The sequence below is a fragment of the Micrasema longulum genome, unplaced genomic scaffold (genome assembly GCF_059751315.1).
Source record: "Micrasema longulum isolate JH-2025_06_02 unplaced genomic scaffold, ASM5975131v1 h1tg002761l, whole genome shotgun sequence".
Classification (NCBI taxonomy): Eukaryota; Metazoa; Arthropoda; class Insecta; order Trichoptera; family Brachycentridae; genus Micrasema; species Micrasema longulum.
The window spans coordinates 1-15,750 of record NW_028279888.1 but is presented as its reverse complement, the minus strand read 5'-3'; the positions used below and the strand labels follow the sequence as shown (position 1 = coordinate 15,750).

Here is a 15,750-nt window from a genome sequence, read left to right as displayed (position 1 = left end):
AGATTCTAACAAAATTTATGTTCTAACGGAAATGCAAAATGCGCTTAAAAGAATTTAAAAACAGACTTTTCGTGAGTGCGTGGCCATAGCGGCGAGCGTTTTACGGCGCGGCGTGGACTAGGTGTCCGCACGTAGGCGCCGCGCACAATTTTATCACGCAGTATGCAGGGAAGTCAAACCAGTTTGATCTTTGCTTATTTGGCAAAACTATGGGAGACGAGGGTACTGGTAAGCGATATGGTCTCCTGGAGACATTTGGTGATGTCCATAATGTAGAAAAGGAGAAAAAGAAAAAAAAAAACACCGAATAATTATTTATTTATATTATAGCAAAAAACGACGCTAAGCAAAATTTGGTTGTTCTACAAAATATCTACATTTTCCACATTTGTTGTTGAATATTTTCGATGCTAATCAGTTTTTCATAATGTTTTATGAGATGTCAATTCAATGTCTATTATCTGCCTGTCAAATCAGTTTGATTATTTTCCCTACACAATTTAGATTTGGGTATTAATTATTATTGAATCAGACCCAAAATAACTTTGAGAAATTATTTGGCCCAACGAATTGAATAATTTATTCATTGTTTCGTGCAAATTTTAATAAAATGATGAACGTTGCGATTTGCAACTTCCAAGAAATATTATTACAAATACGTTCAAGATTAAAGTAGGTGTACAGAGTTAATATAAAACTGATGGCTGGAAAATATATCATTTGCGATACCGAAAATAATCTAATTTTTTGCTAAAATGCTTTAAAATATTTCTAAAAACTTTTGCAATACGGATCAAAACTATTACATTCTTGAGGTTTTTTTAAATATTATATCTAAAAATATAATACCTTATTCAGTACGTAGCAGGCGCTAACGAAACTAATAACCTCATTTCTTCCATCTGCTGATTTTAGTGAATTTTTTATCATCATTATCACGATAATGTATGTGCTGTGTAGAAAAAATATTTGTTTATATACTAGGAGTTTGAACCTTGTCAAGTTGAGCTAGTTAAGCCAATAATTCAATATGGATTCAGAATATGGAGCGTAAGTTTCAGATCTTATACCGACAGGGTATTGAACCTACAAGTACAAATTTTAAAAACCATCGTACCTGTAAAAATAAAGATTGAGGTAAAAGACAATGATAAAGTATCATTTGACTACATTTACGTTTTGTCTATTAACAAACAGTGTCATAAGATAGTGACATATCATTTCCTCAACTGTAGTTTTAAATTTAAAGTAACCCATCAGATCGTGACTCGACAATTATCGGCATCGCAACTGACTGTGCCTCGACAGAAAAACTACTATGGCGATAGAACAATGGAGAGTGTAGTAGAAAAAATTCAATATTCCAACTCGTAGGTTAAGAAACAATGAAGTACTGTTCATCGATCAGCATAGAACAAACTATGGCCTTAATTCTCCAATGACCCGTCTTTGTCGTATTGTTAACTCAAGACAAGATCTGGACTTTTTTAGTTTAAGTTTACAACGATTTAAACGAGCACTAAATTAAAAGTCCAGATCTTGTCTTGATGTCCTTTATGTTTGTCAATGCTTCTTTAATTTTTTGTTTTTAATTATTCTTTTATTGTTATATTTAAAACCTTTAAATTGTATACATGGACAATGTCCGTTAATAAGTAAAACTGTTAAATTTAATAACTAGTGAAAATCGAGACGAAAAAAACTTAAATACATGTTTAAAAATCATCAAAAACTTATTTAAAAAAACAAGTGAATCTTAAGTGTGCACATATATATTTTCTTCTTTTTTTATTAAAGTTTGTACCACCTTTCATAAAAAAATATAAACATTATGTAACCCACAGACAAACATTGGCTATGCGGGAACAACAATTCAATTATGTATGCTATTTTATTTTTAAAATAAATAAATAATAAAAAAATAAAGTAGCGAAAGATATTCTATATTCTATATAATATTCGAATATTCTATATAATATTATATTCTATATAATATTCGAATTATGTAGTTCGGCGTGCTACAAGTGGAGTTGCCAGCTTTAAATGATACAGTTCCTGGACATATTGTTCAAAACTGAAATATATGTATGTACATGTATTTCGCCATATTTTCCATTGATACTGTCATGAGTTTACATCATCAGAAAGAACTGTTGTGGTGTGCAGGTTATATTGTTTGATTGCTCTCTTTGAAATTTCTGGACATTTTGACATTCAAACTGAAGCCTGAGAAGATGAAAATACAGGCATACACACATGCGCATATATTATTGTATATTTTAATTTTATACTTGTTTGATTTCTAAATCATGTGTTTACATGACATGGAAGTGGTGTTATAAATAATAAATGAGTTAAAATATCTTACAGGAGTGTAGCAGAAGCTCTTAAGCGAGGAGATCCCGTCCAGGCTGAAAGTTTCAACTGTGTGACCATCTATTTCAGTGATATAGTTGGCTTTACGGAATTATCTGCTGACAGTACGCCTATGCAGGTAGGACTACTTTTACTTTGTAGTGTTACTTTACATACTGTGTACCTCCCAAATGTCTTCAATTCTGTCAACGGTTCATTTGTGATATATCGTTCATTTTTTTATTTTTTTTTATTTAAATAAGAAGTACATATTTTTGTGAAATTCTAAACATTTCTACTTTTACACATCTAGTAAATGATATCACTGTAACTCTCCAAAAAAAGAGACTAACTTTTGTGCTTGGAGAGTGACTTACACTGTTTTAGTTGTTTATTTATAAGAGTTTATATAATTTTAAATACGAGTACATGAAAAGAAAAAGAAAAACATAGGTTATATAAAGAAAAAATATAAAACAATAATACATTTATACTAATTAAAATTTAATGTTGTTTTTACACGAGTTCAAAAAATGTCTTTAGATTAACTTTAAATTGATATATTATTTTTAATAGTTTTTAGTTCATTAGGAAGATTAATATAATTATTTACACCTTTGAATACAAAGCTATTTTGACCATGACTTGTATGGAATTAAGGAATGTTAATATTATGTTGGTATCTGAGTGACTCATTCATTTCAAATTCTTTGATTTTTTTCTTTTTTATATATTTGTATTATAGAATTTATTGTATAAAGAGTGTCTACTGTATAGACCTTAAATATTTTATATATACTTTCCGTATTGAATGTTAAGGGGTTTCTTTAAAATTACTTTAATAATTAATATTTGTACTATTTTAAGAGGGTTTAATATATTGGCATATGCACCACCCTATCCTACAATACCATATTGTAACAAAGATTGTACAATTGAGTAATGAGCTATTTTTAAATGATTGATTTTTTAATTATTCCTTAATCTAATAAATATGTATAAACATTTTTTAATTCGTTTAACTAGTTCACTAATATATTTTTTTTTATACGCCTCCACTCGTTTGCGAGTGACTTTGGCTCTTAGAAACAAGAATAAGAAATTTTAAGAATATACGCTTCAGTGAACGACAAAAAAAAACCCATACCCACGAAAAAATATAATATAATGTGAGGTAGTTAAAATCAGTAAGAAAGAGTTACGTGACAATAAAATATTATTACCATATAAATTAAACGTAAACATAAGATGAAATTTTGGGCCAAAAGTAAAGAAGGACATTCAATTAGACTTATTATTTAAATTTGGCAAATAATATTTAACAAATTCAAATATTTTTATTATTTGTCCTTAAGAATTTGGTCAGAAGTAAATAAGTATCCAAATCATTCTGGGCGAGTAAAAATTTTACGTTAAGAGGGAACGTATTATATTCTTCACGAGTATTTTGAAGGAATTCGCTTCTTTCGTAGAGGGGTGATATTTCTTTATTACATGGATAAAATAGTAAGAGCGATTGAGAAATCAACAAAATGACACAAAATGCCGAACACTGTTCAAGTGGAACGGAAGGTCTATTGATATTATTATATTGAATTAGTTTTCTGTGGCCTCTTCTTCATTAAGCAAATGCGGAGAAGTTCAGAAACAAGACTATAGCTGACCATCCCACTAGATCCTTACACTATACTGCCGTCATAAGAAAGAAGAACGCATCTAACATTTTTTTCGAAAATAAGTTACATACATATTTGGAATCAGGAAAAAAATACAGATCTACTAAAAATATATCTATCTTCCTAAAATAACCACAACCCTTTTATTTTCACTAATAAATGAGAGTAAACTGCGAAAAGTCTTGAAGATTACTAAGAATCCAGTCCTTGTCTACAAAAATTTGAACAAACTCAAAATGTTGTTGATAAATCCACCTGGTTCATGAAGAAGTATAAAAATAAAAAAAATAAGATTTTCAGGCGTTGCCTAGTATGTAGGTAGAATTCAATTAGATGAATCTCACCCGCATAAATAAAGGTTTCAGCTTTTTAACTTGACAAACATCAACAAATGAAAGAATTGAAGGAATATAGATGTTCGAATATGGGCAGAATGGTGAATGATACACAGTGTGTAATGTGGCCACTTAAACCAGCCATTGACAGGTCATAAGACCTGTAGATGTCCAGACTTCTATATTATCTTCTCTTAAATGTTTTCTATCTCTGTTGTAATATGTTAATATAAACAGCTCCCCATGGAGTTAAATCCAGTCCTTGTCTACAAAAATTTGGACCAAAATTTGCTAAACATAAAAGGCTGTTCTGACTTATATAATTATTTAAGACAGATTAAAATACTTATTCTTCCTTCTATTCCGTTAAAACATCTGAAACGAATGTACCTACTCGTTTTAAATTAAATTTAAGATCTGCTAGTAATTTCAAAGTTCATTGATTATTAGGTCGGCGTTACTAGTTTGAAAAACCGTAAAAGGCCAGTAACGTCTATTTTATTTAGTTGATTAGAATCTATCGGCATATTAACACTAAAAAAGAAAGACGTTAAAAGGGCATTTCTAGCTAGAAACGTCTTTTCATTGAAGTATAACATATTTTCTTGTATTTTTTTACTAAAAAGAGGATGAAAATGATAATTATTAAATACAAACGTAAAATTTATTAAAATTAACATACATATTCCGTCAGGACAAACCATAATACATTCTGTCGCATAATAATATACTTAATTTTTGTAGTATTTTTCACGCAGCGAATTTTTCAATCTCCGAGTTACAAAATATTTACTTTCTCCGTTTTTCGTTTTATGTAGAAACGTCCTTCTTTCTTATGGCGGCAGTATAGTTATAGCTAATAAAGCGATTAGTTGCAGTAAACTATAACTGTACAACAATCAATATGAAAAATAAGTTACTCCCATCTAAAAAAAAACTCGATGAAGTGAAACAGAAATATAGAATAACCAAACATAATACATATTACAACAAAGGAAACCCTAGGCGTTTATAAAGCTTATGCTTACCTATAACTTGTAAAACACTTTTCTTTTTAAAACTAATATTATACACTTCATTTTTGCTGTCAACGAAGCTCTTCCGTTAAAATAAAGAATCATCAATAAGGACTCCAGTTAATGCTATGGTATAAAATCGGTCGTCAACAAGAGGCATTATTATATTCTAATATTTTCATTTTTAATTAATAAATAACTACCTACGGGCAGAATTTTGCAAAGTAACTTAGCCGATGATAGATAATAAGCTTTGTAAGTGTCTCGACAACATTCTCAACACTTTCATCCTTCTCGAAAATATATAAATTTTTTAAATTCTCTGAAATATACGAGGAATTCTTTTACTTTTTACTCTTAGGAAAATAGTTACCGAGCATTAAAAAAATTCTAAAAATTCCGATGAATCGGAAAGTAATTTATCATTTTATTTGGAGCGTCTATGTCTTCCGGCAAAAGATGATGTACAAAAATTGTATAATATATGTTACGGGAAGATATCAAATTTCCCGCTGAGAGCAAATCACTACCTCTACATTATATTAATTCACAAGAGAAAAAAGACTGTAGGTTGTCATTTTCTCATAACGATTTTATGTATATTTAAAGGTAAGAAAGGGTGTAACTTATTATGTCAGGGAATGTAGAACAAAATGTCAATGCGCCTAAGGTCTTTATCCTCATCCTCATATAGTTATACATATTTATAGCGGGTGGTTTTGTAGCGATAGAACTTTCGATTAGTAAAACTGTCACTTGTCAAATCAATAATGACAGTATTTTTTTATACTTGAGCTCTTTAACGTTGGGGAGATTCAAAAGCCCGCCATCCACCCGCAACTCTTACAGAGTCCTTGTAGACTCTCACTGACTGACTTGTGTCAGCTGCGCATAGAGGAAACAAAAACATTCCAAAGGAATACAAAATCTTTGAATAATAATGACAGGGGAGGAGAATGAATATACAGAGGCTAATACGACATCCCTATCCCTCAAGATCTTCTCAATGCATCTGTTTTTTTTTACTTAATAATGTCAAAAATTTACAGTTTACAATTTTAGAAATAGAAAGCAAAAAATCTACACAATTAAAGAATAGTAAACATTAAAAATATTTTTTTAAATTAAATAAATACAAAAAGATAAATGAGCATAATATGCATATACATTGGTACTGGGAGAAAAAATTGAAAACATGAGTACGTAAAAAAACAAAAAACACGTTTCATACTAACTAGGAAACCAGATGAAGGGATATACAATTTACAACAAACAGAATTAAAACATGGTTATTATTAATAAAAGAACGGCCTAAAATAAAGAACGACTCCCAAGGTGAACAGAGACAGGGAATCCTAAGACCACACACGAAAAGGGAAGGCAAAACAGGAGAACGTGTGCGTTCCGCTTGGTGGAAAGCACAGTCCTAACTGTATCAACATCCTACAGGAACAGTTGCCTGTCTCACCATATTTGACCCATCTAGGCGTCCGCACATCTGAGGAGCTCCTAACGCGATGCCATTGGCCGGTCAAACCGACAGTGCAAAATTCGTACTGTTGGCCATCATCAGATCCACATTCCACGCTGGTTGTATGACACATATCAAACCATCGTGCATCTCGTCTCTGGCATCATCTAATATTATGCAGTGCCATAGGATGTATTCGGCCAATAATTGTTCATCTCCGCACGCACAGCCCGATACAAGAGCGAGACCAAGCTTATAAAGCTTGTCTCTAAACTCACCACGCCCCAAAACCATTTGTGCGGTATGATGGTCAAACGCCAAGAACTTACTGCAGATCATGTGCCTGATGGAAGGTAAAAAAGACCACATCTATCTCTCTGCACGTGCCATGTCACGTCTATTCTGCCATTGATTGAAAGTTACACCTGGCATAATTTCACATAGTTCAGTAAATCTCATCTCAGCTCCTTTCGCCTGACACTCGAACAGCGATTGCAATTTGTGGAAATTTTCTTTAAAGCCTGTGTTTAGTACGCCAAATACATAGAGCCCTAAAAAAATAGTTGGAAGATTTGTAAATAGCATTATCGTTGATGGTCTACTAACAAGATAATATTTATATTTTTAAAAGATCTTAGATGCCATATAAAAAAAACTAAACGGAGGGACATGCCAATGATGGATATATGAGGAGACAGACACCGTGAAGATCTTGGTTAGATGATTAACTGAAAAACTAGCATGGCGAGTTCGATTCCCGCCAGTTACAAGAAAAAAATCCAAGAAAGATTAATTTCTCAGCTGCTCTGGGTGTTAGTGGCGTAACCTCTTTCCATGTCATATCTTGACCACCCACTGACAAGCCCGTTAAATAGAGTCTTAGAGAGATATTCCTTTTAATAAATAGTATGTTCAAAAAAATCTTGTTCTCTATCAAGTATGAACATAAGACCACACAATAATTATTGATATTGTTTTTTTTATAATTTTTACACATGTCCATCCCATTTAAAATGATAATCAATCGACTAGATCTTCATATTCCAATCTCTAAAATATTGCCAAATGTTTATATGAAAATATGTACGAATTATTATTTCAGAATATTTTTAGTTATATTTTAATAAAGCAAAAACGTTTAGGTTAGAAAAAAGTATTAGTAGAATATTAATTTTAAAAATAAGCGTATGAGGAAAATCGCGATGTAAAAAGGAGTTTTAATATGGGACATCATTTTGTTTAAAACTCGTTAACGTGTAAAGTTCGTTGTTAAAAATAAGTTGTTCCCTTAAATTTGTAATAATTTGTTAACTGTTTTGACAATAATTAGTGAGAAGGGACGATATGACGTGTTAAATCTGATGCCTACAAATTTTATAAATTACATTATTTTTAGTTGTTACGTCCCTTCATATCCAAATACATTTTCAAATGAAAATTTATTTGGATATGAAGTCTAAAAATTAATAAAGCTTCGAACAAGCCCGTAAACAATTTTTCAACAAAGCTTGTCTTCTTGTTTTGACAATTTCAAACCGATCGTTTGTTTTGAAACTCGCTCCTATGTAAATAAGATTAACAAATTACAGTAGGGCTAGAAAACATCTTAGAGAAGAGAATATGAAAGTCTAGTCATTTACTGGGTTTACGACTTGTCGTTGGCTGGTTTGTCATATTCCATATTCTCTTATCTAAGATGTTCTCCATCCCTGTTGCAATTTGTTAATCTCAATGGTCAAAATCCAGTCTCCGGTTTACAAACATTTGGACGAACTCTCACACACCCTAAATATATATAATCACCCTAACTAACATGAACAATGATAAAACGGATACACTAAATAAGAGTACGTATTATTTTTATTTTATTTTATGTTATTGTGACTATTATTACTATAATTTATTGATATACATTAAAAAAACTTAATACTTCTACGAGACTTTATTCATAATCTAGTAAAATTATGTTCGATTGTATAAGTTGCATCTAAATTTTATTGAAAATAATCTTAGATAAATTCTAATAAACAGCTTTAATAACATATAATGAAAACTAAATTTTGGTCTATATTCAATTTTAATTTTTCTTTTGTGACTATTGGTGTTCACATATAATTGGTGAAAGATGTTGAGTGTTATTATTTTTTTATTTTATAAATTGTATTTATATTTATTATATAAATAAAACACGAGTGATACTTTAATCCACAAATTTGGAATATCCAGTGACCGGTTTCATCGCTTTCGCTACATCTTCGAGACTGGTATCTTTATTAAAAAGTTAAATGTATTTATACAGAACAGAGGTAAAGATAAGTAATTCAAAGATATATGTAAGTAAATTTAATGAGTTTAAAAATAGCGTTATATCAATTCATTAGTTAACCCAAAGAAAATTTGTTAATAATGATCCTTAAGATAAAAATAACTTTATTTAATTTACTTACATATAACTTTGAATTATCTATCCTTACCTCTGTTCTGTATAAATACATTTAACTTTTTAATAAAGATACCAATCTCGAAGATGTCGCGAAAGCGATGAAACCGGTCACTGGATATTCCAAATTTGTGGATTAAAGTATCACTCGTGTTTTATTTATATAATAAATTACAATGAACTAGCATCAAGAATTTTCACTTACAAACTTAAATATTTTGTATTTATATTGTAATATCTTTTACTGTTTGTGAACTGAAAATAAATAAATGAACTCAAAATATTGCAAGTCACATTATATTTTTGAATCCGTTTTATGTTGATAATCACAATCTGCCCACTAAACAGCTTTAAAATCGGAAAGTACTAACCTTGCCCAACTTACACACCAGTCTGTTTTTGATCGGTTGGAAGATATTTCTTAAAGCAGTAAACCCGCCAGTGTACATTATCGGGTATGCAATTTTAAAAAAATAGCCCAAACAATCCTTTTGAAATGTAACCATGTATCACCCTCTCCCATTGAACTCAAGTGGCTTCGTTTCAATCAGCGCACAAACCTTCAATCCCTTTCACTACTTTTTGGCATTTTTTACAACCCTCGCGCATACAATGAAAGCACCCACCCCTTTCCCGTTACTGTTTACAAAGACTTGCGTCTGTCTTCAGTTTTGCATATTCACTATCATTTTTTTAAAACTAATCTTTCAATCAAACCGCAAAAATAACAAAACACAGAAACTTTAAAAGCTTTCATTGTACCCCTCACTGTAGCATTGTCAATTTGCGATCAATCAAATACACACGCTCAGTACAATCACCTTGTACTAATTTCTAATTTCCCAGCATTACAGTAAGGAATATAGCTCCAAATCAAGACCGCGGCCATACGTCCCAGATCCCGCTTCGGAAAGGAATAAACGTAGATATAAACAAAACAAACAATGACAAAAACCGCTAAACATATGAAAAATATTCGAAGAATAAAGAAATATCACGTTGTTACTATTTACAATTAAGAATTTATAAGGGTCTTTGAAATACTGAAGAAAAAAAAATGTACCAAATTGCGTTGGCCACGCTCCTAATATGTCACGATTTGGTTAAATTTTGACCGGTGTTTGTGACCATTTTAACAGACCGTCGTATATTATTCTTCACGTCACGAATCTTGACGTCACGATTGTCAAGGACAGTCTTGTCGCGTTTTTGCAGCGGCGTATTTATCAACAGTTGTATTTTTTAAATTATGATTGAAAACAGTTTTCCATAATATCCATATTGATTTTCAAAATAAAATTAAGTTCTCTTAATCCATTTCACATATTTTTATCGGTATTTGTTGTATGTAGTATTTCCTTAGAGTAATTCATTTTTATTTTATTCTGTTATTTAGAACATGACTGAAAAAAAACCCATTCATTCTAAATCCAATAATAAATCACAAATGACAATGGATAGATGTTCTGTTAGTATAATAATATAACGGGGTGTAAAAAGAAAAATATAAGTTAAAAATATAAAGTTCTTAAACCCCACTGTCGTGAAATATGTCAACATCCGTAGTACGCCACCCGCTTATAGAGTTGCCAACGTGGACAAAAACTATTCTATGATTAAAAAACCCGAAGTTAGCTACAGTTTAAAGCAATAAAACTAGCCGTACTTAGGTCGAAAATTGCAAGCGTAAACCGAAACATTACATGTTTGTTGTCGAACCAAAAACAAACCAAAATTTTGTTAACAACTTTGTTCTATGCAATTGTGCGAAATTATTACTCTGAGGAAGATTCCCTAATTGCCCAATAGAACACGCACTCAAACAACAGAAAAAAAAAACAATTTGAAAAACAATTCGCATACCAAAGCACATAAGCAGGTACATCAAATTTTTTTTTAAATCAAGCCATCGAGTCAAAAATACTCATCCAGGATTCTGATTGTATTTCAACACACAGAACTGTATTCTTTATCCACCATGGACAGAAATATTTTTTTTATTGTTGTTTTTAATAAACCGTTTTATATGTACATGCACTATCTGCCCACTAATAATAGGTGTACGAAAAATTCAGTTCAAACCTTGATCAACACTAGTCGGTTTTTGGTTGGTTGGAAGATCTTTGAGCAATAAGTTCTTTGGAGTATTGGGTGTCAACACAAGTTGTGCACGTTTTTTTCCTAATTTTAAAACAAGCACCAAAATTAATCCAAAGTGGTAAAGGTCATTCGAAATGAAAGACACGGAGCCTTCCGGATGACCAGTGGACTTTGATGAGAACCGCTTAAACCATATTATTCATGAAGATCCGCTCAAACCATATTATTCATGAAGATCCCCTTCAACCCACAATAGAATTGGCTGAGCAGATTAATCTTAAATCGTCCCTCTGTCGACCGTCAACGAGATGTATTTTCATTCATTGCATCTTCACCGTGCACTGCGCAAATATTACGTGCAGCTTTATTTTATTTATTTATTTATATATTAACACAAACGGCGAATATGCCTTTTACAAAAAAATATATTACTAACATATTTGGCTAAATATTTTTTTTTTTTTAAACGTAAATTTCTTTTTACTCAAGATTTATAAAAAAAAATTAACCTAAAAATTATACAAGATTTATTAAAAAAAATAATCTAAAATTTATACAAAATATTCAGTAAAAACTTTAAGCAATTTAAGAATAAATGTAAAATATCTTAGAGTAATATAACAAGAAACTCATAAGTACTATTTCATACAGCTGGACGAAGTGAACAAAAAATTGTATGTATTATGAAATGTATAAACAAATCAATATAATTACCATTCACCATCTTTAAAAAAGTTCAAAAAATTTGTTCCATAGGAACAATACCCTACACTTAATATATCCGATACGTGGGAATAACTATTGCCGAGTTCATGAAGTCTGTTCAATACAGCATTACAAGAATACAATGTCCGTGAATTGTTACTACAAGATGGTGACACCTGTCTAGTCATTCTTTCAGGCGCCCCGAAGTTGATGAGAGATAACAGCTCAGGGCAATCCCATATTAAATTTAATTTTTTTACAGATTTGGCAACTTTATTCCCTCGATTGAACGGAAACAGAAAGAGCTGTTGAAAATGCTCATTTTCGTCTACTTTTCATTCCATTTTGAAGGCTTTTAATCAAATAAAATAAAAGCGATATCTTGTAGACCAGAAAATTTTCTATCGAATGACGTATGGCCTTTACCATTTTGTTTTGTGTATAAAAGTGGTGTATAAAACGCCGAATTCCACATTTGTCGTAAAAATGCTTTTTTAAGTTGAAATAAAAATCTAAAGTCTACTTTATTTCAATGCAAAAAACATCAGTTCTCCCAGATGCACTATTTTCATTTGAACTATTTTTATCAAAAATATCATTGTTTGACATCAAAAGTTATTTAAAGGTTAAAATTATCTCCATTGGTGCAAAATTTATGATGTTTTGAAAATCGTGTAATCATAAAATTTTATTTCCTAAACATTTCAATCAGTATGATTCCTGTGGTTTATTCTTCCAAGTTACAGATAAAAAATAATGTATTAAATTAAAAAATAAATTAATATGCATTGCAGGTTCAAGAAGTTTAATAAAAAAAACACGCAGCATATTTTCACTGACACCAAATTAAGCATTTTTCCGAATAAAATCTTCCTCGGGGAATATTGAACACTGGATAGAGTTGACCTCTTCGGGACTTTCACAACTTATAAATAAAGTATTTAGGGCGTCAAAGAAACTCTCTTGAAAGGATAATTATTAAGAATCAACGCAATCAATGGATATTTGGAAATAGTCACAATTTAGCTTTTTCATTACTGGTCGTTCAAATGAATCTCAACCCTTTCGCAGAGTATGTTGAAGAATTTCATTTCAAAAACCTATTTTACTTGAATAAATATAAAATAACTTCGTTTTTGACCACTTTTTTTCTACCTACCGGTTTCAAAGCTACGCTAGCTTCTTTATTAAGGACTTCTTCCTAGTCGGTCCCTCAATGCTGAGGATCGTGATCACTATGAACACTTCTGATTAGTCTGTTCCACTCCAGTCTGTCTTCAGCTCGACGAACTTACTAATCAAATTTTGCCCCGTAGCCACCTTTATTTGGTCAGTCCAAGAATATGGGATTCTACCCCGGCTTCTCCTACTTTTTTATTATTCACTATTTTCACAAACAAACTATTATATCATCATCATCGTCATTCTCTTTCCACATCTTATGGTAATTAGGGCACTGCATTGGTAAAAAATTCGCAGCGTATCTTGATCATTTTTGCTACATCAGTCTTACGCTTTAGGTGCCAGTCTCGGTACTTTAAAATATTCTAGCGTTAAAACACCTTTTCAAATCAATATTTCATGTCAACTATGTCGAGAATTGAACCCAAGAATCTTGCATGGTAAGCAAATGCGCTGACCACTACACCACGAGGCCGACAAAATACTAATATATCGACTATTATTCAAGTTTCATTATTCTATGGCTGGCTTCCTTCTGCATAACTGCGTTCAATTACGACTGGTCATTGCTACTAATCAAAAGAACAGTGGCCTTATTTTGTAACTAATTCGTTTCGTAAACTCATACTTATCGAATGAGAGTGAACGAAGGTGAAATACGATTTTGATTGCGTTATGGCGAACTAACGAACTTACAAAACGAAATTGTGACAGAATAAGCCTTCTGCTCCATATTGCAAAAAAAGACCTGTGTTTTTACCTTGTGGAATGGACCTAACCAACCTCTCAAAATAAAATTTATATGGAAACTACTGAGATGACAATTTATGGAAAACCAAAATATATGAAATATGTGAAACCGAAATCTCACTACTGTCATGGTTATTGCATTTTTTTTTCTATTAGTTCTTTCATTTTATCACTTTATTTTGTACAGGTCGTACATTTTTAATAAAATCGGCAAATACTGATTACCTGGCAACATGTAGGTCAATTTTTATAAGATAAAATTTATTAACAGTGACAGTTATTTATAAAATGGAACTTTTTCTTTTTGTTGAATCAAGACCTGAACATTTTAGTGCACATGAATAAAGCCACTTTCATAAAATCAGGAATAAAAGTGAATTTAAAATTCCATTGGCGAAACAATCATTTAAACAAAGAGGGCCCATATGCGTGGTAGATAAAAATTATAATAAGCTTGCAAAAAAAATAAGGAAATAAATTGTAATAAAAAATTTGCTGGAGTGTTCAAAGTTTTTCTTATAAATAAATGTTTTTATACTTTAAATGAATATTTGGAAGATGTAATTGAAAAAATGACATGTATCAAATGTAATTAATGTAAACAATAGACACCACAATAAAATATAATACTTTAACTGTTTGTATTTTCGTAACTTTTTTATTTATTTGTTTATTTGTTTTTTTTTTATCTTTTAAAAATATTTAATGTTGTTATTGTATTTTTAATTTGTTTTTGGTCAGGCTGCAAGAAATTGCTAGAGGCAATAAGTTCGCTATTTAACAATGTATATGGTCTTAGGAAATAGGACCACATTTCTGATTATCGTAGGCAACTGAAATGGCTCAAAATTAGACAGCGGAGAGACTATCACTCCCTCTCACTTCTGTTCAATGTACTTCATAGTCCTAACGCTCTTATATACCTGCGTGAAAAATTTCAACGCTTATCAGTTCGTGATTTACCTCTTCGTTTTAATAAGGCACTCTCTTAATACCCATCCACAATTCCTCTTTCTTCTCTAACTTATATAGTGTCCATGCGGCTCGACTGTGGAATCATCTCCTATCCACCATCAAAGATGTTACTACATTATCTCTGTTTAAATCACGTCTGAATAAACATCTCCTGTCTCTTCCTTAATCTCTCCTCTTTTCCTTTTTCCTCTTTTTTCTTTTTTCCAATCGAGTAATAGTTTTGATTTAATGTAATTTTTAAACAAATACGTTTATTTATATTTTTATATACCTTTAGCTTTTTAATCTTTTTTTCTATTGAATATGTTCTGTAACTAAAATTATTAAAATAAAACTTTTATTTTATTGGTTGGTTGGAATAAATTGCCAGTTGGCAATAAGCCCGCCAATGTACAAGTAACATTATGTACAAAAAGCTAAATAAATATATTTTGTTTTATTTTGTATTTATCACATTGTGTATTATGGTTAATAAATATTTATTTTTATAATTATAATTATGTATAGCTATCGTACTTAATTTATTTATTTAATAAATTTTTTTCACGCAAATGCATACATATTACAAAAAATACAATAATAACGTATCCCATACTCTATAAGGCCAAGGGCCCTGTGTTGAGTTGTTATACAACATAATGGAAAGTGGAAGCACGTGCATAATTAAATAATAGCAAAAGTAAAAATCTAATATTTTACTCTATAAGCATCCATATTATATTTCAAAGGGCATCTGGACAACACA

General features: G+C 30.8%; 1 protein-coding gene across 1 annotated transcript in view; it reads left to right on the top strand.

Annotated features, from left to right (window-relative positions):
* Positions 1-2,494, top strand: part of LOC148271626 (guanylate cyclase 32E-like) — a gene marked incomplete at both ends in the record, with an annotated part of 61,537 nt that extends 59,043 nt beyond the window's left edge. Inside the window, one exon of the mRNA XM_088241139.1 lies at positions 2,371-2,494. Within this exon, the coding sequence (XP_088097265.1) occupies positions 2,371-2,494 (124 nt within the window). The remainder of the gene's footprint in view (positions 1-2,370) is intronic.
* Positions 2,495-15,750: the final 13,256 nt, after the last annotated feature.